The following is a 27,334-nucleotide window of genomic DNA, read 5'->3' as shown; positions in this document are numbered from 1 at the left end:
TTGGAATGATAAAATCTTTGTTTTCAATTTCAAAAACATTGCTGCCTCAGAAGCAGAAAAAAAAATCCATTGCCCTCCTTCAGGCCACATAACAAAAACAGGAAATCCATGGCTATTTTTAAATGGAAAACTGCATAGCAAGACAAAATGGCTAATGCTATGTCTGTCAGTAGCCACTAAATAAATACTTCAAGGGCATTCGTCACTTATGTGGTCAAGCAGGGGGTTTTAAATCATACATTCCTACAGAACTTCAGCTATAAAGCTCTTGAAATGTTTGGCTCTCATTGTTCATTGTTACACATTGTCACCAGACCAGCAGATGTTTAAATGCTAATGTTAAGTTAATGTTAAGTGTTAATGACGAAGGAAGCATAGATTTTTTTTTTTCTGGGCCTGAGACTGATTCACTGATACAGGATGCTGACAAACCACTTGCTTTTGTGAAACATTCTCACATCATGCAAATTCTTTGCAGATGGAAACCACATTCACTTGACAATTGACAACGTTAAAAAAAAAAAAAAAATTTTACTGCCAAAAATCACCTAAGACTGGATAAATCCTTTAAGAAAATGGTTCTCAAACTCAAGACTCATTTAGTAAGGCAAATGCATTTTGCCAGAGAGCCACTCATACATAGCATGTTCAAATATTAAATTTAGCATTTGTAAAATAACTGCATATACATTGTGTGTGTCTAGTACAGTGCTTAACTGCTGTTTTTAACTGAAACTGGTGTAAATGTCAGTGGAATTTATATATTAAACAGCATAAAAATTTTCATCACTGCTGTGCATCCTCCCTCTCTTTTTTGAAAAGAAAAACATAATGATTAATCTGTGTTCTCTTCTAATCTCGCTCTCTTCCTTCGCCTCTCTCTCCCTCCAGGTGCTTATCTGGCCCTTCCTCTCTCCACCCCCCGTCCCCCCCGTCCCCCCCGTCCCCACTCAGCGAGGATTATCTTGGATTAGAGGGACAGCAGGGAATATTAATCCCAGAAGAAAAAAAACACCATAATCCACCCATTTCACCGCTTTCATCCCGTCCCACATGTCTGTGCCTACATCCATCCATTCAAAAAAAAAGAGTCTTAGTCAATGAGTTAAAGGAAAAAAAGATGTCATGCCATTTTTTTTTGTCATTTAGTAATCATTTCAGAGAGAACCTCTGCTGGTAAATCAACAGCAATCTGGATACAAACTCCCCAAGTCCACCCATCCACCTGCCTGCCCTTTCAGTTCCTCTTTCTAAAAAAGGGTCACACTTTGTTCTCTTAAATCGTAAATCTAGCTGTTCTATGTCTTTTGGACTGTCCAGATAGACGTAATTTCTTCCGTGCTGGTTTACAAGTACCAAGTACCATTCAAGATCATGATGCGTACAGCACAGCGAAGGAATAAATACAAGGTGCTTAGAGACTTTATTGCCTATATTTTGCCTTTATTTGACCTTTCTTCACTCTAATTCATCCCCCCATCTCTTCTTTGCGTCTGTCATTCAATCGCTCGACGTCGACACCCGTGTCATCTCCACTTCCTGCCCCCGCCTCCGACCTCGAGCCTCCTCCCCCCTCCGTTTCAGAGTCACGCTGTGGGGGAGGGGGGGGGACACAATAACCACGGTGATGATGGTGAATACGCGTCCTGATATAGAACGTGGCTCACCCCCTCTGCATTACGCACTGTGTGGATCACCTCCGCTAGATCATGAGGCAATGACTGAACCAGCACTCTTTCATGAGGAAGCATCACCCTCACACCTCGCCTATGTACGATAATTTAAGGATTTGAATCAGAACAAACGAAAATGTCACATCCTGAATTGCTGTTACACACAATTATTTATTTTGAAGAAAATTGTGTCCACAATACTCCCAACCAAACGAAAAATCAACAACCATCACCATCATCAACACTTCACTTCGGATGTGTTCCTTACGTATGATGTCATCTTTTGTAAAAGCCCCGGGCCGAGTAGGTTTCATGAAAAACACGCTGGCGATCGTTTTGGTCCTTTTCCGGGAATGTGAGTGAGCGGAGTGAAAGAATGTGTGAGATACAGTAATCGCGGCGCATGATGGAATGATTAATTCCTTACTGCATCATGACATCACTCTTTGTTTCATCGCTCCATCCGTCTAATTCCTGTAACCATTATGATGCCCCTGCTCTTAACACACATTTTTTGATGTGCTTGGCAGACAGGTATCCAGAGCAAATTAAATTGCTTTCATTTTACAAACTATGTAAACTACCTCTTATTTGCTATAACTGAGGCATGGTACCTCACTCAAGCTTTAAAAAAAAAAAAAAGGCACCCCACCCAGAGTTCCAACCAACTTTCCACTATAAACATCATCTCTGTTGTGACATCAGCCTTGACACTTGTCCCTGTTTGTTTAGTAAATTTTCATGCGCTCTTGATGAGTTAATGCTTCCGCCTTTTTTGTCAGCTCAGCTTGTCTCGTCCCTGGGAGAAGTCTCCCACGTAGGAGGTTTGCTTAGGAGTCTATTTCCCCTGTGTGCTGTAGCCCGTCATCAGCCGTCTCACAGCCACGCTGACTGGCTCTTTCCCTCGTCTATTCCCACGGTCCTCCCCTTACTCACCCAAAGACCACTACAACGGCCAGGCTGGCCATTAGACCCAGAGCTGTCACCGCGGCGACGATTCCAACGAGGGCACTGCTCTGAGACCCCTGTGGAGGAGGAGTGTGGTCCTCGCCAGGAGGAAGAGTAGGGAGGGTGGGGACGTGTCGGGGAGTGGTCTGGGGCAAAGGAGTGACTGAGAAAAGAGAGCGAGCAAGAGGAAGAAAGAGAGGAGATGCAGAAGTGAGGGAAAGTAGTGATGAAGGGCTGATCTGAGCAGTGAATGCTGAATGGTGGGCCGGTACTGTGCTTCCTGCTGTAACATCTCACCTGTCAGGACGTAGTGCATGCAGGACAAGACAGTACCGTCATTGTCCAGGAGGAGGCAGCGGTACACACCCTGCTCATCGTGACGCAGCTGGTTCAACACGATCCTCGAGTCAGGGGTCACCACCAACACCCCAGTGTCACTGCTCTGACACGAAGTCTAAGGGTAGCGCACAGTATAATCAATACTTTTGTATGGAGAGTATACTGCGTGTGTACATATGTTTTTACTCTATGTTCGTGTGTGTGTGTGTGTGTGTGTGCATATGTTTTTACTGTGTGTGTGTGTGTGTGTGTGTGTGTGTGTTTTTTATTTTTACATGACGGTTCAAGTCTCACCAGCCCTGGTTCACGGGAGTACTTGTAGTCTTTGTGCCCCATAACCAAAATATGCCAGGGCAGGAAACAGTTTAGCACCACTTGATCCCCCTCCTCCGCCCCCAAGTGGTATTCTGAGAAAGATAGAGGGACAGGGGAGGGAGAGAGAAAAAGAAAGAAAAAGAGATAGTCAGGGAGAGAGAAGGAGGCAAGAGAAGGGCTTTGCTTTTTTCATGTCTGATTACGGTCTCAGATTAGAGGATGCTGTATTCTTGATTACTCGGTGCGGCGGACTCGTGATAAACAAGAGAAAATACAGGTGGAGCAAAGAGAGAGAGAGAGAGAGGGGGGAGAGAGAGAGAGAGAGGAAGACAAAGAGAGGGGGAGGGGGAGAGAGAGAGAGGGAGACAGAGAGAGAGGGGGAGAGAGACAGAGAGGGAGAGAGAGAGAGAGAGAGAGAGAGAGAGAGAGAGAGACAAAGGCCACGGACGCGCAGTCGTGTACGGCGGTGACACGCAAAGCCTCACCCCCGCAGTCACGCTGGCCGGCGGGAGATGGACATGTGCGCATCTCATAGCGACAGGTGCTGCAATCCATCACTTGCTGATGCAACAGCCCTGCGGGGCACCAATCGGAGCTGGAGGTCAGTTTCATTTCAGTTCCGTCCGCTCGGGAAACGACCTCGCGGCAAATTCAGTTCGGGGAATAGAGACATCCCGCATGGAACCGCCCGGGGGCTTTTGTCAATTCACAAATTCAATTTTGGTTCATTTCCTGAATTGACAATTGACCTCAACCTTGGTACGAAGTCAAGACTATCACCATTTTGTACATATGAAAGCAAAGCAGTCAAGACCAGAGCTATACACGCAATGGCAGTGCCCACACACACACAAACACACAAACACACACACACACAGGATAATACAGGAAACAATCAGTCACGCTGTGAGAACGCTCAGGCACGATGTCACATGCGCGATGACATAACTTAAGAGAAGCGCGTGTCACTGTCGCCAGCACTGACTGCGGTATTCATACGGGCGATGGGAAAGCAAAGAGAAAGCCGGAGGAGGAAGGGCAATAAAAAAAAAGTTCTTACCGCACTTGTTTGGGCAAAGACCTGCGTGACAAGAAACAAAGAATCTATTTGGCACATTGCATGCACATCGTTCCCTCCAGTCAGTTAAACTAATATTGATACAAACTCTCAACCGTTAAGGCATATTGTGTGTACTGACAGTTATGCTGTAGTTATCTGGTTCTGTTAAGCCTACTTCAGACCAAAGATTCGCCACGACACAACAAAACCGTTTTGAGTGCTGCTGAGAGGAGCTGCAGCGGTGTGAACCCCTCGTCTCAGAACATCTGATGCCCGTGCTCGCCACTGCAGCCGACTGAAGTTGTCTGATCACAGTCGGCCAGTTTTAGAATGTCGCAAAGCGTCGCCAGTTGCAGCTGGTCGTGTCGCGAATCTTCGGTCTGAACTGGCCATTAGGCTACACCCCTCACCTGTCTGGGCGAAGACCTCCAGATGTTTCTGCAGGATTTGTCTGCCTTTATCCATTATCAGGATGGTCTCAAACAGTATGTCGTCTGGACCAACAGAGAAGCATCAACACGGGTCACATCTGATCCAGGTACATAACTGTCCCTCAGACAACTGACAATTTGAGAAGAAACATATATTCACAAATGTCGAAAACAAAAGTCATTTTTGTTCATTTCGTTTAGAAACGGCACCTAAAGAGTTAATACTAACATTTTTTTTGGTTAATACTGAGAAACAAAGATCACAAAGGAACACGCAGTGATCACGGTTAAAACATTGTAGTCATGATCTTGGATACTTGCTGGACCCAGATTCTCCAGCTCACCTGCGTTTGGTCTCTTCAGGAACTTGTGGAACTCACTCTGGTACTCAGTTCGGGCCCTGTACAGAGTGGTGGGATCTAGGGCAGATAGAACAAGAGCTTTTCACTCACAGCAACAATAAAATCTGACCCATGGTGGCCTGCACTAAGTGTACCACATTGTCATTCTGTTAGCCCAAATTGCTATAAATTCTGGCAGGACATTGGAGTATCACAATTTTGTCACCATTCAAAACATGATACACTGAAATACAAAAACAGCTTTTGCGCAGATGGCTGTTGTGGATGAGTACACACCGATGACGCCATGGAAGCGGTTGCTTGTCTCTTGGTACAAGAAGTAGGTGTGGTCAATGATCTTCTTCAGCTCAATCTGATCCTCCACATTTGCGTACGAAGAAGCGAGCAAGTAGTCTTCGTGCAAGTGCCGTACCTGTCGGTCACACTGCAGACAAGCGCTGGTCAGAGGAAGAGCAAGGACCAGAGACAGCAGGCACACAAGGGTGCGCAAAATCATGACTGCTGACCAAGAAGCATCGCAGAAGGGTGAAAAAAGCACAGAATTCCATGAGGTCATAAAGGCCTATAACTGTGACTGCTCTCCGCTGGTATGACTGTAGAAGCTCAACTGTGACATCATTAAATTTGGAATGTAGGATTGACAGAATCGCTCCTATTTATCTACAATGATTTAGAACTTTGGTAAATGGACTGCATTTATATAGCGCTTTTATCCAAAGCGCTTTACAATTGATGCCTCTCATTCACCAGTGCAGTTAGGGGTTAGGGGTTAGGTGTTTTGCTCAGGGACACCTCGACACGCCCAGCGCGGGGATCAAACCGGCAACCCTCCGACTGTCAGACAACTGCTCTTACCTTCTGAGCTATGTCGCCCCAACTTTGGCTCTTGTTATTCTCCTGATTCATTGCATTATTTATCTATTCATTCATTCAGTCATCCATTCTTGTAGCCTCTTGTGTCCAGGCAGTCGTGTAAAGGATACATTAACGTAAAGAAGAATAACAAAGACATTGTGATATGCCAGCCGAAACACAATAAGCGTAAAAGATGCTGAATGCAAACAATAGAAAGACAATAAACAATAGAAATCAATTACTGTTTTATTTTATATAGGAGTAGGTCTTCAAATCATCAGAATGAACAACATACATCATAACAACATACACATGGAGACTGACCATAAGATATGAGCTCTGTAACATAAAATTGTTCTCATGGCAGCAAAAATGATTATTTAGAACATACTGTGTGTAACATTGTATATTTCATGTATATTGGGCCTCATACTACTACAATCAAGAGTAAATAACCTGCTGAAAGATACCACACCAGATGTATAGGTGATGTAGGCATACAAGACAGAGAAAGGAAAAGGAAATACTGTCTTAATATAGGTGAACTACATGGGTGTTTTTCTAACCATGACATCACTGCCATTAGTCAATTTTTTTATTAGAACACTAGAGGGCAGCTCTGAGTAACACAGAATGCTCTGATCTCACCGTGGCAGTACCATTCAGGAAGCGGTTAGCATAAAGATCTCTTTAAATAAAGATAAAAACGTTTTTCCACGATGTTGTGGAAAGCTATTTACTGGACAAGCATTAATTAAACCATAAATAACATAAAGAAAACAAGCAGATGTTTACTATTATATTTACGATAATAAATGCTAGTTTTTCCACCAAAGAGAACACATGAACACATTACCTGACACTGTTCTGCGTAATATTAATGAAAGAGGTATCTGCTGTAAAATCAGCTGGTTTATCTTTATGTTCCACTGTACTCGCTGTAACTCATTTGGGACTCAAAACGTGAAGTTTCACATGTCAGCCACTTTTCTCAAGGGTCCCATCATGCAAGCTAGACATTTGCTTTGAGAATCCAACGAAAAATCAAATCAAAGAACATTTCCACAAATAGCAAAAATAAAAATTTTATGTATGTATGACAAACTAGTTCTGGCGGGTTACAGTGTCTGCATGTTTAACTTGCAGCTTTCCAGGGCCCTGTTTCACAACGTAGGATTAATGTGTTCTATAACTGCGCTGACAAAAACCCAGAACTACTTGCCTGCTTGCCTTTTTGCATTTCATACCATATCGGAATTGGATGCTTAGCGCTCAGCTCAGTTAATAATAATAAGAATAATACATTTATTTTATATAGCACTTTTCATGGTCTCAAAGATGTTTTACAATAAATGGTACATACATACATACATTAAATGAAACATACAATTCAGAGAGGAAAAAAAAAAAGTTGCTTGCTTTTTTTTAGTTCACTTCTATGGTCTACGCTCCTGATGCTCCCTCTAGTGTCAATATTATGCACTAATTCTAAATAGTAAGAGTACTATAACCTGCCCTATTCCACCTCCTGTTTCACCCAAAATTCCGTTTGAGGGCATATGCCCCAATTGTATAGCAGAGAGTGACGGCCGGAGTGGGTGCAGGTTTTTTGTTTTGGCCGAGCCCCACGACCCCTGCTTCAGCTAATTTGTTACAGTCTCCAATCAGGACCTTGATAAGCAGAATCAGGTCTCTGTCCATTTTCAGATAAGATTGGACACCCCCACCTTGGCTTTATCCCAGCCGTGGAAAGAAATGGAAAAATTATATGCATATTTTATTCTTCTAACGATAAGGAGGTTTAAGATATCCTGATAAAGGTAAGACATGACTTTCAGCTGGACTACCCGTACAATGTACTATATACAAAATTATGTTATGTTGTGCTGGAGTTGGAATTGGACTTAACAGAATACTGTAAAGGGCATTGAACATATTCATGTTGGAAATTCACTTCAAATTTCCTAGGAAGATCATTTATTTTACGCAGACTAATAATTTTGAAAAGCACTTGGTTTGAAATGTTGCATACTTTTAAATTCAAGACTGGTCTTTAAGCAAACAGGCACAGGTTTTATTTCCTCATATTAGTTCCTAGGTAATCTTGCCCTTTGTCTCACTTACTGTACAAGGACCTTGACATTGGCCTTGAGTGTGGTTTTCTTTGGCAGTGTTCACACTTTTAACCACCTATTGAGCATATGGAACTGCACGTAATATCCAGTGGAGCTGAAAGATCTTGACCTCCTGGGGAATTTTGGGGGAATTCATACAATGGGATCAGATGAGTCTCTCTTCCCAGCTGTCTTGAGAATAACATAGCGACAACAATAACCACAATTTGAAGGCTGAACGTCACAACTTCTCAAGAAAACTTAGATAATGAAAGAGGAGCTGTGCATTAGCATACGGTGATTATTACAGGGAGTGTCTTGTCAGCTGATAGCCATCAGACTGATAATGATGATGGCACACCTTCATTGATGTTTGACCTGGACCTGCGGTCGCACACCTTGTGCATGCCCGTAAGGTGCTTGTTATAAAATGCTGATGGTGGCAACATGCCCATACTGTTTTAAAGTTCCCGTGGATGAATAGGACAATAATTCAAACCTGACTACCAATCAGGTGTTGACGTCCAATCAGTTACTTCGAATTCTTACTGTACAAGAGTTGTTACATGTGAAACTTGTTGCAGATTAAACTAACTAGGCTCAATAATCTGGTGGGCTAATCATATTTTCAGGCACTATCAGTTCTATCCAGTGTTCAAAATCCTTGTGGTACTGCACCAATGGAAAGGGTCCGACAGGTGGCCAGTCTGTTTTTGTCAGTTGGCCTTTATTCTATTTCCAATTTCACAGTTTCTATCATTCTTCTGGGGTCATTGTCACAGTGAATAGTGATGTCACTCCTGTTCTGTGTAAGGACTGTACTCCCATAATATACTTTTTTTTTTCAGTGTGAGAAGAGAACACCAACTGTAAACTGCATGTTAATGACCTGACCTGAGAATGTTTTTTTAAGGTCAATTGATTGACTTGCAGTGGTTAGGGTACAGGCCTCAAAGTGAAAGTTTTTATCTTTGGGTGCGGGGGTAGCTTGGGCCCAAGTGACTGGAATTGCATTAATAAATATCCAGCTGGATAAATGGATAACTGGTAAAAATGCAAGCCCACAAATAAGACTAGGTTATATATAAGTAAGTATGAAATGTAAGTTATATTTGGAGTGTGTGTTTAATGCTCCTACTTCTCAAGCTCAGAATGCACCTAAAACTGTACACTAGTGCAGAAATCTGGAGCATTAACTCGCAGATACCAGTGAGACAATGAAGACCATGAAAAATACTTTCCTTCTTTGGGTAAATCAGTTTAAAACCATCAGTAGGGGAGCCTGTGTTCACAGTCAGGACAGCACAGCAGAGAAACTTCAGCTGTTGTAGTACTGAACACTGAAAGCTCAGAGAACAGTACTGGACACCGACAGCTCAGTGAATAGTACTGAACACTGAAAGCTCAGTACTATAAGAAGGAATTTTAGGAATGGGGGTCTGTTTTATCTTTCAGTGGTACAAATTTGGCTGCCATGAACAACTGAACAGTGCAGGTCCAGACTCATCTCTGTGATCTGCATGTTGTTGCTTGTGTGTATGTGAACGTGCCTGTGTGAATGTGTGTGCAGATGTACACACACAGTCAGAAAAGGGTACTGTAGGGGCCCAATTTTCTTCTCTATAGCACCCCTCACAGGGTCAAATTTGTGCATTAGAATATTAATTTAAAAGAGTAAATGGCATGAAGGTTATACCTTTAAGGGTACCACCCCACTGACAAGCCACTGTACCCCTACAGGTACAATTTTTGCACATTTCTTTCTGACAGTGTATGCTTCACTGTTTCAATAATTAGTAAGTATACCATTCTATGTATTATTGCTAAGCAACTATTCACATAGCAACGACCTTGTGCCGGTGAAAGTACTGAGCAATAATTATGGATGTATACAGTATATGAAAATCAGCAGAAATTAAATAACTTGATTTATGGCATCGATAATCAGCCTCACAAAATGAGCTTCATTGAATGTCCCATCATGAGTGTCAGGTGTGATTTGTATGGTGGCTTTTTTTTGTTCTTTGCCAAGTCAGAATATTCTGTAAGAGAGCCAGGTCACAACAACCAGCCTCTCAGATAATGCCTCAATAAAGCAATGAATTCTTGGAGACTACCAAGGCCACTCAGTGTGTGTGTGTTAGAGAAGGGGGAGGGGTGGGGTTGGAGTTTTGGAGAATTAATTTATATTATATATGTTTACATTTTTTTTTAGTTCAATTGAATATGTGTAATTTGTATTGATGGTCAATCAATAGGATCTCTTAGATAACTGACATGCTAATACATGTTATGTATAAAATGTTCTATTTTGTTACAATCACATCGGTGCATTTGAAATCAGAGATAATGCATTAAAATGAGATCCTGAAACAGGGATGGCATCATTCAGTCCGCAGTTCCAGATCGAATACTTAAAAAACATGGAGCTGTGCCCATGTGTACAAAAGGGAAAAAAAGGGGGGAAAAAAGCTCCAAGTGTTTGCTCTTTCATTTTCCTCCCTAATTTGGATTTCTGGGCTGTCCCATATGTGTAACATCCTCCATGGACACAGGAGGGACACTCACTGACCTCTGACATACAGACAGCCTTCCACTTATTTTCACAAGTAAATCACCAGCTTGATTGGGACTTGTCCTGAGGGAAAATCGATTTTCTCTTAAGCTAATTTAAGATGTTCTGCAGGCTCCCCAAAATGGCCACAGCACAACGGAGCTCGATTTGTTATGCAAAACACATAGCATTGCATTTTAATGCCAATCAGGTAAGGTGTGCTCCACAATGCCTTCCATATGTTTCTTTTTTTTTTACTGATTCACTCAGTTAAAAAAACAGAAGTATCTTTGGGAATTCCCCACTAACTAGGTATTAGGATTGTATTTACAATCATAAATACACCGTTAATAGAAAAGCTCATGGGAACCTTCACAGTTTCAAATTCTAGGGGAAGCTCTGCCATTGTATCCTCAGGCAAGGTACTGAACCTGAAATGTTTCAGTGCTGTATACAAACACCTAATAGAACTCTGCAAACTGTACTCTGAATAAGGATGTTTGTCTAGAAAATAAAATACATGAACAATGCCATGTCTCTATCATATTTCTGTATCTCAATCTTGCCCTTGAGATATAATGATAGCTACACGGAACCAACACAATTATGGTTCAGATTACGATAAACATGCCCAGGCGGCAGCGATTACCATTTCATTGACAAACAGGCAGTTATAAGTTGAAATTGGACTAATGGAAATCTACATAGACTGTCATTACATTTCGACTCCTACAGTGGTGGCAGTTGTCTTTGTCTTCATCTGCCCCCGACTCTAAACATTGCTATTCGAAGCTTGCTACAGGTGGCATTTCTATAGAACTATTGGCTAACTCATTGAAACTGGCAAGTGAAATGGATTGGCAAACTGCCTGCATGTTGCAGTATCAAGCAGCAATGCAGTGCTTAATTCTTGTATGCCAAGTGAGGTCAATCAATCAATCAATCAATCGGTCATTATTATTTCATCTCAAAACCATTGAGGAATCCTCGTATACACTACATGGCCAAAATATGTGGACACCTGGCATCCAACATCTCATCCAAAATTGTGGGCATTAATAGTTGCTTCCATTCAGGCACTAATTTGGCAATTAAGCCTGACTCAGTTGGCTTTCCAATTAATTGCAAAGCTGTTGTATGGAGGGCTCTGTGCAGGCCAGTCAAATTCTTTCACATTGTTCTCAACAGAACCATTTCTATATGGACCTTGCTTTGTGCCCAGGGGCATTGTCATGCTGAAATAGAAAAGGGCCTTCCCCAAACTGTTACCACAAAGTTGCCACAAAGAATTGCCTTCACTGGAACTAAGGGGTCTAGCCCAAACCATGAAAAACAGCACCAGACCACGGGGTGTCCAGATACTTTTGGTCATATAGTGTATAATGGTGTTGAGTTACAGACATTAAAACAGTAAATCAAATACTTAAGGTGTGAAAAATTTGACTTTGAAAAACAACAAAAAAAAAACAACATTTAGTGTAAAAAGAATGGGGGGTTAGTAAATGGAACAGAAATTAAAAATTAGAAAAAGAAATCATTAATATTTAAACTGACAACAGAAATGAAAAACAACTACACATTAGACTTAAAAAGCTCAGAGATCAGAATTTTGACCTGGTGAAGTGGCAGCAATGATTTCATATTTAAAGTGCTCTGTATTTTATTCCAGTGTAAGGGCATAATATCTGAAGGTAATTTTTCCAAGGTCAGTTGTCACATGTATGGTAAGCCCATAACTGTTAGTATACTGGATTAAAAGGTATGAGATATACAGTGGCTGTTTATTCAGCAATCTCACCTGTGAACAGGGTAGCAGGCAGGTGCCAGAAAGCCACAGAAAGGTGCAAAGTGCACTCCTTATATGAGCCATCCTTAAATATGAGCCATCCTTATATCACAGTAAGATCCATACTAAATTATACAGTCACACTCCCTTATTGCATCATGTTCTGTGTTGTATATACACTGAGCAGAACTCTAGGGGCTGCACAGCACGACAGACTAGAGCAGTGGTAACCCTCTTCCTGGAGATCTACCATTTTGTAGGTTTTCACTCCAGCCCTAATTTGGCACACCTGATTCTGCTTATTAGTAGCTCAACGCAATCTATAACTGTTGAATGAGGTGTGCTTTGTTAGTGCTGGAGTCAAATCCAACAGGACGGTAGATCTCCAGGAACAGGGTTGGTTACCACTGGACTAGAGGCTATACTGTCACCCTTGGGATACTGTTGGTATCCCCGTGAGTAAAAGCTGGAATCTAGATGTTTTGACATAAACAGACTGGGTTAACCCCAATACAGCTCAGGTCTTTGCAAGAATATAGCATCCAAGTCAGCAAGAACATTCACTTTTCACTATCATTTAGATCATTATTTAGAATTCATTCCAAATAAGTACTACCCAGGACAGCCATTTTCTTCTTAATCAATAGGTGTATTTTTTTCAAACAGAAGAAAATGAATGACTATATAAAATGAAAATGACTATAATTGTGGCATAATTTACAATGGAGTGAAAATCTGTAAAGTGGTTCTGAGACATTTGTACAAGGAACAAAAAAACATGAAAGTCAAATAACAAGGCAATAAAGTAATTCATAACACACGCAGTCATACAGCAAACACATTCAACTAACCAGGAAACTGTTCTATTGATCAGGGGAGGTTTGTTGGGGCTGACTGAGGTGAAACCATGACGACGCGCTGTGGGTGGCGCACTGGCTAACCCGCTCTCGGGAGTATCGTTTCTGTCCTCACGTCCCATCGCCTCGAAAGCACAGCGTCAACACCCCCCCGCCAGGTTAATCATCAGTCACCCGTCACCAGCTACTGTGGATCAGGATTGGCGCCCCGCACATCAGGCCAGATAAGAGAGATCAGATCCATCAATGACATTGGCAGTGCCCAGCAGAAGCTGCGCCTTATGCCCCTCCTCCCCCGCCCCTCTCACTCGGGACTTCCTGACACACAGGGCAGGTCTCTTTCCCAAAGTCCCGGCTGGTCACCTGGAGTCCGCACTCCCACAAGCCGGTTACCCCTCGACCCCCTCCTCTGGAGTAAACTGCCAAAACCGGCTGCTCGGAGACTCTCACGATGACGCGTACCGTCGCCCTTGTCTTCCTGTCTCTCTTCGCCTGCTGGGTAAGTTGTCTTTTCACTCCTGGATTGTCTTAAATCATGAATCCTCACTCTTAATGGTGCAGTTAATTCACAAGCCAACTACGCTTTTGCATATCATACTGATTTATAATAGAACAATCCTGAGGCAGTTGGTAATGGAAAAATTCAAGGCTCAAATGGTGAGTTAATGATGTAGTTGAGGGGAACTGACACACCATTAGTCACATAGACACCTTTTCCATGTATTCTGCTTCAAGATACATAAAAAGCCTCGATAAAGGCCTTCACGATATCCAACAATCATCCATCCAAAGATGGGCAGCAGGTTGAAATGAACGGGTCATGAAATAACTGCTGAAATGAATTCTCCTGTGAGAGGTGCCATTGATTCGTATAAAACTTGCAGTGGGTGGTGAATAGTTAAGCTTCAAGAAAGCAAAACCCATAAACAGATTAACAAGCACTAAACACAGTAATGCTATCTTACTTTTTTATTGTCAACACAATATCTCAACAAAGGGGAAATATATCAGATAAATGACTGCCAGTATATATATATATATATATATATATAATGTGTGGTTTCATTGTATGACAAATGTTCCAAAGATTTGTTCCAATATACTCCTATTACAACCCTGCATTTTCAAGTGATTAGGTGTTACTGTATAGCTTGCAGGTAAGTTCTCTGGAGGCAAGAATCAAATTCAGCCTCCTCTAGAGGCTATCTAATGAACAACCATTAATAATCCTCCTATTGCCTATTGTTTTACCTGACTCATCTCAATGAGTAATTTAATGGTTAGTAAGAATGTAAAAATCATATGATTCACAGGGATAGTGATTATGTCCACATATCAATGCATATTTACCTGTATTAATGATAATATTTCAATGTAAATTTACTAGAAAATGTCCATGACGTGTATTCCTCCAATGTAGAGTATGTGCCATATAGCTGGTGGTCTGAAAATCTGATTTGGCCTTTGAAACAATTTTTAAAATAACAAATGCATGTCACTGCTTTTTCCCTTTTCAGAATTCTCAAATTAATTTTTAAATGTTTAAAATGAAATTTTAGCAGTTAATGTGATGGATTGCATCAAACCCCAGTAAAGACTTCCACTGCTTAAACAGTTATTCTCTTTGTAGCTAGCGTGTACAGTACAGACAATTAGCAGATGTTACCTGAATAATTGGCAATAAATTCTATGAAAGTGCAGTCACATTATGGAAAAACAAATTTTTGAACCACTCAGTTTTCTTTTTTATGGATTTAAAATACTCGAGAATTGAATTTCTGTTTTTTTTCTTTTTGTTAAATGTGTAAACACAATGGAAATAAAATAAAACTTTAAAAAACAAACGGGAAAGCATATATTATACTGTAAGTGCTGATTCTGTTGAGCAGTGAGAGGAAAGAGCTTCTCTGCCCTCCTGAGTCCGATCATAAGCACTGTCTTGTCCTCACAGGCTGTTTCTGAAGCTCAGCTTGAGCCAGGCATCTGTAAATTTTACGAAGAGTGTGGGAAAAACCCACTGGTGAATGGCAGCTTGGTCCCCTCAATCATTCCCTGTGTGGACAACAACAAGGCCAGGAAACTGGAGGGCCTGCACTACATGAGGCTGAAGAAGGTGTGCCCCATGCTGGACAACGGGGCGAACAACACCTACGCCTGCTGCTCGCTGAACCAGCTCAAGTCCCTTGCGAACAGCCTGACCATGTCCAAGGCCTTGCTGATCCGATGCCCGTCCTGCGCCGAGAACTTTGCCCACCTGCACTGCATCAACACCTGCAGCCCCGACCAGAGCCAGACGGTCAACATCACCCGCACCACCAGCGTCGACGTCCAGAACCAGACCAAAGAGGCCGTGCTGGCCTACCAGGCCTACGTGAGCACCAGGTTCGCCGATGGCTCGTTCAACTCCTGCCGGAGCGTGCGCATCCCTACCACCGGCGGCTTTGCCATTGCCACCATGTGCGGCCGCTATGGTGCTACGCTGTGCACTCCGCAACGCTGGTACGACTTCCAGGGCGACTCCAGCAATGGCCTGGCCCCTCTGGACATTGACTTTCGGCTCATTCCGGAGGGCGCCCCAGTGCCCCCGGGCATTGTCCCCTATGCCGGACGGGTGCTGGGCTGCAACGAGAGCAGCGAAGCTGGGGGAAAGCCGTGCTCTTGTCAGGACTGCGCGCAGTCTTGCCCCGTCATCCCTCCCCCTCCTCTCCCAGGAAAGCCCTTCATGATCGGGGGGACGGACGGGGTGCTGGTGATATGCCTGATCATCTTCTGCCTCATCTGCCTCACTTTCCTGGGCTACGTCCTGCTGGGGGTGCTCCTGCGAGGCCGCAACAAGGAGGAGGGTAAAGACAAGGTGAAGGACAAGAACGGCAACGATGTGTGTCAGGCCATCGACCCCAAGAAGGTGAGCTTTTCAGACAAGGCCAGCCTGGCCACGCAGGACTTTCTGGGCTCCCTGTTTGAGAGATGGGGAACCTTGATGGCCAGGCACCCCTTAAAGGTGCTGCTGATCTCTCTGCTAGTAGTGGTAGTGTTTGCCACAGGCCTGATCAACATTGAGCTGACCACTGACCCCGTGGAGCTCTGGTCTGCCCCCAACAGCCGCGCCCGCAGAGAGAAGGACTTCCACGACAAGTACTTTAATCCATTCCTCCGGACTAACCAGCTCATCCTGACCGCTCCTGGTCGTCCGAGCCACTCCTACAACTCTCTGCTTTTTGGTCAGCAGAACTTCAGTGGCATCCTCTCCAAAGATCTAATCATTCAGGCGCTGGAACTGCAGTCACGGATACAGGCGATAGAATTCTGGTCAGATGAGCTGAACCGCACCGTCAGCCTTAAGGACGTCTGCTATGCACCCCTGAACCCCAACAACCCATCGCTGACGGACTGTGCTGTTATCAGCCTGCCACAGTACTTCCAGAACAGTCTCAAAAACCTGAACGCCAAGGTCAACATGACCAGCTTAGGTGTAACCCAGGAGGTGGACTGGAGGGACCACCTTATCTACTGTGTTAAGTATGTCTGCTTTAAATCAAATTTACTGTGAAGGTATCTTTCCTGTAAAAGTAAATAGTAGTGACATAACAGTGCTCATGTTCCACATAGGAGTGTTTTCGACAGAAAATGTAATGAGATCTAAAAGAAATTACATATGGAGACATATTTGTTTTGATTTAAAACAGTTGAAACATGCACACACACACACACAGTCACACAAGCACACACACACACACACACACACACACCTGTGTGTGTGATCTCACTGAGCATAACTAGAGCCACATCAGGAAAAGGAAGTGCAACGCTCTTCAGTTTTTTTCTCAGGTACGTCACGGCCATTTCCTTGTGAAATGAACATCACCTCTTTGCTTGCAGCTCCCCGCTGTCTTTCAAAGACATCACAGACCTGCATCTGAGCTGCATGGCAGATTTCGGCGGTCCCGTCTTCCCTTTCCTGGCTGTGGGCGGATATGAGAGTAAGACGCCGATACCTTTCTCTCCCCACCAAGACTGCACCACGCCGTTATGCATCCCCTATTACTCCAATACTCAGAACCTCACCCACCTCAAAACAGTTACACTAAAGAACTAGCTGGAACTAGCTGCACTTGAAATACAACCAAGCAAAAATGTATACATTTAAGTTGGCTCGTGGCTTGGTGATTTGTGTGTTTACACCTCCTTGGCGTATTTTCTTGGTGACGTCGTAACCCCCCTACCCTGTTTATTTACGTCCATTTCAGATGAAGAGTACACCACCGCTGAGGCCCTGATCATGACTTTCTCCCTGAACAACTACCCGCGAGGCACTACCAAGTTCACCCTGGTGGAGAAATGGGAGAAGATGTTCCTGGCCATCATGCGACAGTACCAACTAGATCCCACCACCAACTTCACTTTTGCCTACATGGCGGAGGTGTGGCTGCTTTTAATCACTCAATAATCAAATTATAAAGTGATCATGTGTAAAATGTAAGAACACTCTCAGGGTTGTCCCATGAGGTTGCTTGTCTGTCAGAGTACTGCAGAAACAAACATCAGCATTCCTTACCATTTCTGCCTCTCTCCATGCAGAGATCACTGGAAGATGAGATCAATCGGACAACCGCTGAGGACATCCCCATCTTCATGATTAGCTACGCTGTAATCTTTGTGTATATAGCTGTCGCACTGGGGGAGTACTCTTCCTTTAAACGGATACTGGTAAGCACTTCTCTACCTTGAAGACCTGCACACAAAACCCAATAGCCAAACATGCTAACATTAAATGGGCATTGTGTCATTCAGGGTTGGGGCCAATTTCATTTCAGTTCAGTCATTTCAGCAAATGAACTGAAATTCAATTAACGAACGGACATTTTATAGAACATTCAGACCCTGTTGTCCATGGCTTCATGCTCCTTGTCATGAACGTAACCACCTGGTTCAGTAAATTGCCTGTAATGTTTTCTCTACCAGGTTTGACTGAGTCATTGATTGAAACACAGTAGCACTGGAAAGCCAGGCAGTCTTGAATGGATCTGGGCTGTCATATAGAGCAAACATGGTTTAGGTTGTGCAGAAAGTAAACAGCAAGGTCCTACTGACAATGGCATTCTGATGTCATTCTGTGGCCATTACTCTGTAGACCTTGCCATGCATTGGATTCTGACCAGAAGGTCTGATGCACCAGGATTCAACAGAATTATTATTATTTTTTCTATCGTAGTGCCGAGGCCAGTACATGACCATTTGGGTTCTACCATAGGGAGTAATGCCATTTATGCTTGTGGGATTGTGGGATGGAATAGGCAAAGGTTGACGGTTGCAGGTGTTCTGTTGCAGGTGGACTCTAAGTTCCTGGTGGGCCTGGGTGGGATCCTGGTGGTTGCTTGCTCTGTCTTGGCTTCCATGGGCTTCTACGCCTGGGTGGGAATACCCTCCTCACTGGTCATCCTGCAGGTGGTGCCCTTCCTGGTCTTGGCTGTTGGAGCTGACAACATATTCATCCTCGTCCTGGAGTATCAGGTCCGGACATTGTTCCGCTTTACTCATCTATACACCAGATTTACTGCTTATGGGATATTTTTTTGCCATCATTTTTTTGGGTCAGCTGCATTTTCCGATATTTCAAAAGTTGTGTTTTAGAATCCACACAATTTGCACTCAAGACCTTAAATGGCTACTAATTAAATACCTGCAAGCATTGTGGCCCTCAAGGATTTAATTTGTCACCCCTGATTTACATATTCCCATCATTCGCCTAAAAGGAAGCAATGTATTCCAATGAAAACAATGTCTCATTTAGTTCCTCACATGAGGGCGAGTACATTTGCTTTTAGCAGGGCATGAATCATTGTAGCGCTACTACCCTCCGAACCTCGTGACATTTGTCACATGGCTAACGTGACGATACCCACACAGAGGGACGAGCGGAGGCCGGGGGAGAGGCGGGAGGAACAGATCGGCCGAGTCCTGGGCAGTGTCGCTCCCAGCATGCTCCTCTGCAGCATGTCTGAATCCATCTGCTTCTTTCTGGGTGAGCACCTGCTGCATATCACAGTGACACTGGGATGAGCTACAACACCCAGGACAAGAAGAGAGCTGGCCTGAGTCGAGTATACATTTAAAATACTATAGAACAATCATTCACAATCCCTGTTCCTGGAGATCTACTATCCCGTAGGTTTTCACTCCGGCCCTAACAAAGCAAACTTCATTCAACAGCTAAACATCTCATCGAGCTGCTAATTAGTAGAGCCAGGTTTGCCAAATTAGGGTTGAAATGAAAACCAACAGGATGGTAGATCTCCAGGAACAGGGTTGGGAACCACTGCTATGGAAGCTGGCAAAATTACTTGCTGCAGATCCCTGAGAATTGTTAACAGGACATGCTGCTAACAAAAATAAACAAACATACAATAGAATAGTTTTGTCCTGAATATGTATATTTTTGAATTGTCAGAAATCCATATGAGTACATCAAAGCCTTGAACCCTTTAAACTTCAGTCTATTCTAATTCTCTACTCTTGAAGATTATAGTATTTAATATAATTATTGGACCCAGGTGGCTGAAGGACAGCTGCATGTGCAGAAATGTGGGTCACGTGTGAAGTACAGAGTTGTGTTGGTCACTAAAACGCGCGCGTCCCCCTTGCATTGTCTCAGGGGCGCTGAGCACCATGCCGGCCGTGAAGTCCTTCGCCCTGTACGCCGCTCTGGCCGTGCTGATGGACTTCCTGCTGCAGATGACGGCCTTCGTGGCCCTGCTCTCCCTGGACGCCCGCCGGCAGGACGCCAACCGCTGCGAGCTGGCCTGCTGCGTGACCGTGTCCAGCCCGCGGCCCGGCGCCGCCAGCCAGGGCTTCCTCAAACCCGCCATGAAGCGCTACTACGCCCCCGCCCTGCTGCACCCCGCCACCAGGCTCGTGGTGGTACGCTCCCGCTCCGCCTGTCACGTTCGCCCGCCATCGGCTCTGGGTCTTAGAGGACTACACGCTCTAAATTAGGCTAGGCCATGTACTTCCTGGTCTGGGGTGGTCAGGTCTGAAAATGTTGCTCATGTAACTCTGGTGGAGGCGCTTATCTTCTCTCATGTTGTAAGTCACTGAGAACATCATCTGCTTGATGAATGTAATGCAGTTTAGATTGTAGGTAAAGGGCAAGCTTAGGTGAGCTGAATGAATGCAAAAGTGGCAGGTATTCTTCAGTACATAGGAGGTCTTATTTATATACAAGGAACCAATGATGTAACCAGTGACTAACCAAAAATGGGAAATTCCTGTAATCATCAGGGGCGTAGCATGACATTTTGTGCCCTGTGCAGTCTCTGTGGGCCCCCTTAACATTGTAGACCAAAGAAATCTTTTCAGTCCAGGCCTTTTGAGCCCCCCCCCCCCCTCCTGGGTAGTCAGTTCCCCTCCACTGTGACGCCCCTGCCCCCTCCCACTCATTTTTCTCCCCTCCAGATGGTGTTGTTCCTCTTCATGTTCTGTGCATCCATCTTTCTGATGTTCCATGTGACCGTGGGTCTGGACCAGGAGCTGGCCCTGCCACAGGTGCGTCCTTCATTCATACATACCACCCCCACTGCTTTCCATGCAGGCACCCTCACATTCTTCCACATCTCTAAGACTTTGAACTTACATTTTAATCCTCTGCCTCTCTTATCCCGCCCATCTTTTCCACGAGACAGGACTCCTACATGCTTGAGTATTTCAAGTACCTGTTCAAGTACTTTGAGGTGGGCGTGCCCACGTACTTCATCACCACGAAAGGCTTTAACTTCGCCACGGTGCAGGGCATGAACGCCACGTGCTCCAGTGTGGGCTGCGATCCTTTCTCCCTCACACAGAAGATACAGTACGCCACAGAGCACCCAGAGCTGTGAGTGCCTCGCCTTCACCTGAGGGAAAATGGAAATATATTCAAATAAAATGTGTTATCAAGACACTGCAAAACCTCACAATATATAGCTGAATATACACAAATTATCACGGCTTCCAGAAAGTGAAATATACTACAATGCTTCAATATGGAGTTTTTTTTGTGGTTGGTTATTCACCAAAATGCAATACACAGGGGTGACAGGATGACAAAACATGATGAAATAAGGGGTTTCTGTTGGAAAACCTGTCACAAATTTATGAACCTCAGTTAACAGCAGACTGCACTTTTCAGTCTTACTTACAGTCACACTCTGAAAAGAATATATATTAAGTAAAGGTATCATTTAAAAGTAATTCTAAATGGATTTCAAATGGAAGTGAAAAGTGGCTGTATGTACGCAAAGAAACACCATTGCTTATCGTGTGCCAGCCTTAGTGAATTGCCCTTGATCTTTGCCATAGTTTCTTGCATGGATTTATATATTACTAATCTAAATGCTGCACGTATGTTCTGACTAACTGACAAAGGTCTGTTTTACAAATATGGCTACTCACCATTTTTTTTATTACAGTTTCCACAGGTTACTAAATAATTTGGTTGCGTAATCAGCTATCTAGAGTAGGTTCGGGAGGTTCATTGGGTAATTACTAAGCCATTACTCGCAAATAGTTGGCTTTGATTTCCTTTGCATTACTCAGCAGAATGGGTGCATGTTTAGAGACAAAAGAGAAAATAAGAGAGGCCTGTTTTTGTTCAAACAACAGAATAAAAGTATGCTTACGAGGGCCATGTTTCCACCTGTTTGACCTTTCCTTATCTCCGTCCTAAGATCCTACCTGGCTATCCCAGCGTCATCTTGGGTTGATGACTTCATTGACTGGCTCAACCCTGCGTCAAAGTGTTGCCGGATTTACACAGAGGGACCCAATACAGGCGATTTCTGTCCTGCGGATCAGAGTGGGTACCATTTATTTATTTATTTATTTATTTATTTATTTATTTATTTATTTATTTAATGTTTATTTGATATTACATTACATTACAGGCATTTAGCAGACGCTCTTATCCAGAGCGACTTACACAACTTTTACTTAGCACTTTACATTGTATCCATTTATACAGCTGGATATATAGATATATACTGAAGCAATACAGGTTAAGTACCTTGCTCAAGGGTACAACGGCAGTGTCCTTACCCGGGATTCGAACCTGCGACCTTTTGGTTACAAGCGCAGTTCCTTACCCACTGTGCCACACTCCGTCCTAGGGATAGATACATTTAAACAGCTTATTGACAAACAATATCCAATGCAATGTATCACAGCATTTATAGCAAGTGCCACAGAAGAAGTGAAAGCCTATAAACAAACAGTCCAAAGTGCATTATATACAAAAACTGGAAACAACCATGGGTTTCCCTGTGTTATTCCATTCGACCGGTTTCACAAGGCACGTTTTATTTCCTTGTTTTTGAGCATGCAAGCCTGCTGCCAACAGTATGTTCCCCTTTTGTGATTGCAGCTGTGACTGCGTGTAACAGGAGGTGTATGGTTGCTCCTCTAACTGGGGTCCTAAGACCAACTGTGCAGCAGTTCAACAGGTTCCTGCCTGACTTCCTGGGTAACAGGCCTGACCTGCAGTGCCCCAAGGGGTATGTAAGCACTTCGAAGGTTTGGGGGGAAAACCTACACCAGTATTTTCTTTCAGACAGAGTCACAGACCACAGATCACACGCATATCTAAACCAGTCCGAGCAGGCTGGTCAGTCCAACTTATTAGCACGAACAATCACATTTCTCAAAGGATCTACACACAGATAGCAGGTGCATGATGGCATTTACCAAATCCACATAAGATTTTAATTTAAATGTCAATCAAACCTCGCTGTATGAAGAGGTGCAGTACATGGTGTACTTTGTTCTTACCAACACTTTCAAACTGATTGTTATTCATGCACCTGCAAATGAATATAGTTCTTTCGCGCACAGAAACACCTGTGGCACCTGTGGCTAGAATAAGAGAGAGTGTCTCTTAATGAGTGCACAAATAATTTTTATATATCATTGTGCTTACTGTGCAAAACCCCTAATTCCCAGTACAACAGAGATGATGATTTCTCCTTTTGTTTAAATTGACAGTGGTCTGGGAGCCTATGACACATCAGTGAAGATAGATTCGAACGGAGAGATAATAGGTAAGAGAAAACTATCACATAAAGTGAGGACTGTTATTGTCATTTTGATGAGGGAAATAAGCTAATAAACTAAATAAGCAGGCAATCTGAATGACTCCACTCAAGATACTGCATTCCAGGCTGACAGCAGCAACACTTGCACTTTTGCGGAACTTTTGTGCTGGTTAATGTTGGGCTGCCATCGGGGGAGGGGGGGATAACTGGGTACATTGTCCCAGGCTCTGGATACAGGGGGGGGTCTTGGGGGGTGCAGTGGTCTGTGAACTTGTGGTAAATATTATTGAATGACACGCACAGAGAAAGTTTTGTCCCGGCTCCGGAATTTCAACCGGCAACCCTGGGTTAATGTGTGGAAAGCGAGTAAATATTTGTCACTGGTGTACTATGATACCCTGTATGAAATAGCGTGTTGCATATTTTCAGCTGGGCATCCTTATTTTTCTCGGTATATGTAATGCAAAAATGCAAATGCAAACCTTTATCAGTCATCTCAGTGTTTTTTTCAGTGCATTTCACTAGTTCACTAGAAATAGTTCAATGAAAAGCACAAAAGGAAGATAAAGTGCCCTTAGCCATGACATCATGTTGACCTGATTCCTCCCCCCCCCCTCATCTCCCTCCTCCCCCGCTGCAGCAACGCGCTTCATGGCGTACCACACGCCGCTCACCAACTCCCAGGAGTTCACCGCGGCGCTCAAGAAAGCGCGAGAGCTGGCCGCCAACATCACCCTCGGCATGCGGCAGATCCCCGGCACTGCCCCCGACTTCGAGGTCTTCCCGTACACGTACGCAAGCCCCCCTCTTCCCTTAGTCCTCCCTCACGTCTGGGGTTTTACTGGGAGGAACCACCCTTGTGATTGGCTAGCTGCCCTGAGGGAGGGCAGTGCCGCAAAGAGACATTAGTCTAGCATTAAATGCCAGTCAATAACACACACAGACCTTTTTTTAAGACATGTAGGATAGGGCTGTGTTTCAGGAAGTGCAATTCTAGATAAGCCACACGAGAAACTGGGGAGGAAATAATGTGAATGTAAAATGTTATATGCTGCAGTTAATAATGTAACAGATTTTTTGTCGAACTTTCTCTCAATGTCTGTTCACATCAAACTAAGCAAGCTGTCATGGGTACTTTTATGTACACGCCCATTAATTACCCGCTCTCCTCTCTCTCACGCCCAGCGTGCCGTACGTATTTTACGAGCAGTACCTGACCATCGTGTCGGAGGGCCTCTTCAACATCTCCCTGTGCCTGCTGCCCACCTTCGTGGTGTGCTGCATTCTGCTGGGCCTGGACCTGCGCTCAGGCCTGCTGAACCTGCTCACCATCATCATGATCACCGTGGACACCGTGGGGGTCATGACCCTGTGGGGAATCGACTACAACGCCGTGTCCCTCATCAACCTGGTGACGGTCAGTGTAGACTTCGGCTGCCATTTTTATATGTCTCGACTCAGTGTTGCCAGATTTGAAAATGGTGAACCTGTTATACAATAACATTAAAAAGTATGGGATCTGTTTCTACGCACCAACTATTATTTCAGCCCTGTGTCATTGTGATATTGTTCATTCTGTGCAGATGGAGGAAAGACAAGAGGTTCTACTGCTTAAATGATACTATATCTGCTTAACTGCCACTTCACCCACTGTACCTTTCCCATCTTATTATTTGTAGCCACTCAGGCCAGGGTTAGCAGTTAGCATTCAAGCACAGACTTAATCAAGAGCACATTGAGGACTTTGTCAAGCAGAATTCACAATGAAAAGGAACAATGTGCTATGTACCTTCTTTTGCCCAGGCTGTGGGAATCTCTGTGGAGTTTGTGTCCCATCTGACGCGGTCCTTCGCCCTCAGCACCTTGCCCACCCGTGTGGAGAGAGCCAAAGAGGCGACTGCTAATATGGGCAGTTCAGTAAGTACACAACTGATAGGATAGCTCACAACCAATGGCAACACTCGATTCTCAGCTTGTCACTAGATGAGATTAACAGTGACTCATTAGTTGAGCATTGTCAGGAATTTAGTTTGCATTTCTGAATTTCCAACCCAGGGTGGTTTTGAAAAACGAAAACAATCTGTGAGCATGCACGGGTAGGACTGTGTTATGTCTGTGTTTCTGTTTCTGTTTCTGCTGTGACTCTGTGGTAATCAGATGCACTTTTGTACCGTACCTCCACAAGGTGTTTGCAGGAGTCGCCATGACAAATCTGCCGGGGATCGTGGTGCTGGCGTTTGCCAAGGCACAGCTCATCCAGATCTTCTTCTTCAGACTGAACCTGGTCATCACACTGCTGGGCATGGTGCACGGCCTGGTATTCCTGCCCGTGCTCCTCAGCTTCTTTGGTGAGTACAGCCACACACACACACACGCACGCACACACAGACATGTGCATTCACACGCACGCACGCACGCACGCACACACACACACACACGTACATACATACTTGCTCACATTCACTCACACTCACGCATACCACACAGGGTAATGTCAACAAGTACGCACAAGTGTCTGAAGATCCTGGAGAGTGACGCTCCTGCTCGTAGCATCCCAGAGGCCATTTCCCAATTTCTTCCATTTCCCAACTTCTTATTACGCAAGCAAATTCCGATATCGGCAAGCCTTGATATGCTACAAATTTTAATGTGACTATACTGGGTTGTATTTGCGCAATGATTTATTTATTTTTTTACACTAATTGGCGTATTACTGAACCGTGTTGTGTTGTGCAATGATCTTCACTCCGCAACTCTATTTTTATCTTATTATACGCCCCTCAGGGGAAAATATGAGACTCAGATTTGTAGCAGAAATGATACCTCAGCATATTTTGGGGCGTGGATGTTTCACCTTATGAAATCAGTTTCATTCCAAAGTAAAAAATCCAGCTCAGGCAACATGCCTGCATTAAAACACACGGCCTGTTTTCCTGTTTTACAAACCGACGTCGTGAATTCACGTGACCCCTTTTCCTCTCTTTCACTCGCAGGGCCAGATGTGAACAAGGCCGTTCTGCTCAGACAGCAGAAGGACGTTCAGGGGGAAACAGTCATATATGAAAACGAGGGATTTGAGATCAATGAACCCAACACGTACGTTGCATTGCCGGAAAGAAAAAAGTGAGCAGTCGCTTGCGGAATGGATCCTGCTGCGACGTGCGCAAGTTTACTTCCTACACACTACCTTTACAGAAGAGCACTGGTCCAAAAGCACATACCTCCGTAACTTTAGAGATACTTCATGTCCCTGGACCACGCCTTCAGTACTCAAGGGACTCTAACCACAACACACCATGGCGCAAAATTCAACGCAGTGTCAGCCAAAGATCAAGAACAAAGAACAGGGATATGCTGATCATTGAAATGAGGGGTTTATGCAACATGGCTGCAACAGAAGACTAATGGCTGTCCAAAATGACTGCATTTTAGCTCACCCTCCCCCTCCTTGTCTTTACTCCTGCTACTTTCTGTTCTGTTGGCAATAGACAGGTGAGATGTTTTATACAGCAATACATTTAGCGGGTGCAGGTGTTTCTAAAAATCGATATTTAATTAGGAATACAAGAGCAGGGACATTATATAATTACTCGTTTTTCGGCATGAATGGTTAGTGTAAGTGTATATGTATATAATTTCATTTTCTACCTGAATGCTGCATGCTCCTACTTGATGAAGCTTCACTGCTGGCTAAAATGCCAAGTGGGGACAAAGATATACAGTAAAGCATTATGTAACACTCCAATTAAATAATAAGTATAGGTTACATGAAAAGTAATTTCTTTTGTGGTATACCAGTAGATCCTTTTTATAATTTCAGTATTGTTGAAACATATTGTAGGGCTGATTTTGTACTGTAAATTTGCTAGAACAAAAATAAACTTCTATTTATTTTTTACAGAGCTTGCAAACTTAAGTAGCTTTTAGTCCAGTTTCAGGTCTGAGAATAAGACATTTAGTACAGTTATTTATAAAATGG

The 27,334-nt window shown here is 43.8% G+C and overlaps 2 protein-coding genes across 2 annotated transcripts; one reads left to right on the top strand and one right to left on the bottom strand.

Annotated features, from left to right (window-relative positions):
• Nucleotides 1–1,500: 1,500 nt before the first annotated feature.
• Nucleotides 1,501–13,488, bottom strand: LOC135233712 (izumo sperm-egg fusion protein 1). The gene is made up of 10 exons (XM_064297512.1): nt 12,450–13,488; nt 5,405–5,552; nt 5,111–5,185; nt 4,746–4,829; nt 4,336–4,356; nt 3,761–3,850; nt 3,255–3,367; nt 2,919–3,075; nt 2,610–2,784; nt 1,501–1,591 (listed from the first exon to the last, which is right to left on the bottom strand). The coding sequence occupies exons 1-10, from the start codon at nt 12,519–12,521 to the stop codon at nt 1,501–1,503; spliced, it is 1,026 nt and encodes a 341-aa protein (XP_064153582.1). The 5' UTR covers nt 12,522–13,488.
• A 100-nt stretch (nt 13,489–13,588) lies between these two features.
• Nucleotides 13,589–27,253, top strand: npc1l1 (NPC1-like 1). The gene is made up of 18 exons (XM_064353839.1): nt 13,589–13,793; nt 15,246–16,813; nt 17,174–17,274; nt 17,542–17,714; nt 17,873–18,001; nt 18,623–18,805; nt 19,202–19,316; nt 19,947–20,212; nt 20,747–20,836; nt 20,974–21,164; nt 21,997–22,124; nt 22,689–22,818; nt 23,306–23,361; nt 23,996–24,146; nt 24,541–24,772; nt 25,159–25,272; nt 25,541–25,703; nt 26,349–27,253. Exons 1-18 carry the CDS (start codon nt 13,746–13,748, stop codon nt 26,480–26,482), a joined length of 3,972 nt encoding a protein of 1,323 aa, XP_064209909.1. The 5' UTR covers nt 13,589–13,745; the 3' UTR covers nt 26,483–27,253.
• Nucleotides 27,254–27,334: the final 81 nt, after the last annotated feature.

This window comes from Anguilla rostrata, chromosome 10, assembly GCF_018555375.3.
Source record: "Anguilla rostrata isolate EN2019 chromosome 10, ASM1855537v3, whole genome shotgun sequence".
Taxonomy (NCBI): Eukaryota; Metazoa; Chordata; class Actinopteri; order Anguilliformes; family Anguillidae; genus Anguilla; species Anguilla rostrata.
Note: the sequence above shows the minus strand (reverse complement) of the source record. Positions and strands in the feature narration are given on the sequence as shown.